This window comes from Octopus bimaculoides, chromosome 2 (assembly GCF_001194135.2).
Source record: "Octopus bimaculoides isolate UCB-OBI-ISO-001 chromosome 2, ASM119413v2, whole genome shotgun sequence".
In the NCBI taxonomy this organism is placed as follows: domain Eukaryota; kingdom Metazoa; phylum Mollusca; class Cephalopoda; order Octopoda; family Octopodidae; genus Octopus; species Octopus bimaculoides.
Genome location: NC_068982.1, coordinates 68,821,526 through 68,824,025, shown reverse-complemented (window position 1 = coordinate 68,824,025; position 2,500 = coordinate 68,821,526). Strand labels below are relative to the sequence as shown.

Here is a 2,500-nt window from a genome sequence, read left to right as displayed (position 1 = left end):
GTATGCGCGCGCGCGTGCGTGTTTACGACGGGCTTCTTTCAGTTTCTACCAAATCCATTCACGAAGCTTTGGTCGGCCTGAGGCTATAGTAGAAAACATTTGCCCAAGGTGCTACGCAATGGGACAGAACCCGAAACCATGCGGTAAGGATAATTCCTTTTTTTCCGTCTGTCACTACATCATCAGTATGGTCTTAGGAAGTGCGTGAAAAAAAAACAGTCAAAACAGCTTGAAAACCAGTGTATAGAGAAAGCCATCTTTGCACTACAAAGGAATTTGGATTTGTATCTATGACATTTATATGTCAGGAAGCTCAGAGTCCTGAGTATAACCAAAAAAAATATGCCACTAAAAATGCAGCTTGTTTTTTTATTTTTTGTTTCTTTTTAAAGAAGATAGTTTACTGTTAGTGGTCTTGTTATATGAATTGAACCACCGATGTTCTGGATTAAGCATTCTTTACTACAACTGCACTAGTAGTCAAAAATTATATTTAAATATGAGCTAACACAAACAATAGAATATTAAAAAAAACATGAATATGTTCAAGAATTTTAATAATTTGCAAGAAATAAAAAATAAATGGAAAAGGACTTGAATTTAGAATTTATTTTCAGTTTTTAGTTTCACTTTGAATTTAGCTTTATACAGCTTTACTTGAGAAGTTAGTCCAACGAATCCATTACTCATAAAGGAGTTTCGTGTAGAACAAAAAAAATCCAGTTACGTAAGATGACGGCGGATATTAAAATGTTAGCCATGATGTCTAACAAAGGTAAAATGCGGAAAGAAACAGAAGAGAAAGTTATTTGTATAAATGTGCCCGAAGGTTTGTGAGTATGCATGTGTTTGCACAAGTACGGTGATCAGAGCTTCGTTAAAAAGATGAACATCGATGTTAACGTTTGTTAACATTTACAAGCATATATTTGTGAATTTATTCGCACGCGCCTTTGTGTTTGTGTATTTTATGTGGGTACACGCACGTGTTTTAATCTATGTATGTGTAGGGAAGCATGTCTACACGCAGGTCAGTTTATGTGCGCTCGTGTTTATATCGTTTGTTTCTATATGTATACATATATACATGCATTCATACATATGTGTGTGTGTTTGTGTGTAAGTATATAAGTGTGTGTGTATATATGTGTGTGTGTGTGCGTGATGTACGAACATGTAAAGCGATATCATATTCTAATTAAACAACACATTTTAAATATCATGTTATTGGCACTCCGTCGCTTACGACGTCGAGGGTTCCAGTTGATCCGATCAACGGAACAGCCTGCTCGTGAAATTAACGTGCAAGTGGCTGAGCACTCCACAGACACGTGTACCCTTAACGCAGTTCTCGGGGATATTCAGCGTGACACAGTGTGACAAGGCTGACCCTTTGAATTACAGGCACAACAGAAACAGGAAGAAAGAGTGAGAGAAAGTAGTGGTGGAAGAGTACAGCAGGGTTCGCCACCATCCCCTGCCGGAGCCTCGTGGGGCTTCAGGTGTTTTCGCTCAATAAACACTCACAACGCCCGGTCTGGGAATCGAAACCGCGATCTTATGACCGCGAGTCCGCTGCCCTAACCACTGGGCCATTGCGCCTCCACATTTAAATATCATAACACAGTGTAAACCTACCCGGGTCCTTATTTGTCGAGGATGGAGTTTTGTGGGTGCTCCTCTCCACCATATCCGTTCGTCCTTTGTATCGCGTCGTCCAGCCAAACGTTGGTGTCGTAATGAGAAAATGGTTAGAAACACTAGTTGACCACTGATAACAGGAGTCCGGATAGTCGCCAATTAATTCACATCTTTGCTCTTCATCCGACCATGTTTGGTCCGGAGGACAAAACTGGATTTTCATAGATTTACTGCGGATGCATAAATGATATCGGCCACACTGATTCGGATCCTGTCGATAGATTACATAACTGTTGCCATAACACGGCTCCTGTAAATAATATATATATATATATAAATATATTTCGTTATGTGCGCCAGAAGCAGTATTAGTTTAAATCAACAATCTGTGTATCATATTTAAAGCAGATACATCATTGAAGGCCTAATTAACTGCAGTATTCGTTCCGAGATAGTATCTCTTACAGATGCACTGCAGATACTTGCAAAAGATGAAGCCCAAAGAGGCATAAACGTGCATTCACCAATGTCATCACCGCCAGTGGAAGATTTTCCTCTGCTACTGATATATTTTTGCATTTCTTTTAACACTGTACGGTTATAAGAGATGCAATTTCCAATCACGTATCTGCTTTAAATATGATACACAGATTCTTATATACAGTTCACTATTGAAATGAATGATTTAAGCAAGACAATCAGATGAAGGTATACATGTGTGTGTGTGTGTGTGTGTATATATATATATATATATATATATATATATATATATATATATGTATGTATATATATATATGGATTATTTTAAGACTTTAGCTCTTATTTCTAGCAGGTAGATGCTTGTTAAGCATCATTACGC

At 38.0% G+C, this 2,500-nt stretch overlaps 1 protein-coding gene across 1 annotated transcript in view; it reads right to left on the bottom strand.

The window, feature by feature from the left end:
- LOC106879510 (anionic trypsin) overlaps positions 1-2,500 on the bottom strand; it is a 23,808-nt gene that overhangs the window by 18,753 nt on the left and 2,555 nt on the right. Inside the window, exon 2 of the mRNA XM_014929118.2 lies at positions 1,639-1,912. Within this exon, the coding sequence (XP_014784604.2) occupies positions 1,639-1,912 (274 nt within the window). The remainder of the gene's footprint in view (positions 1-1,638; positions 1,913-2,500) is intronic.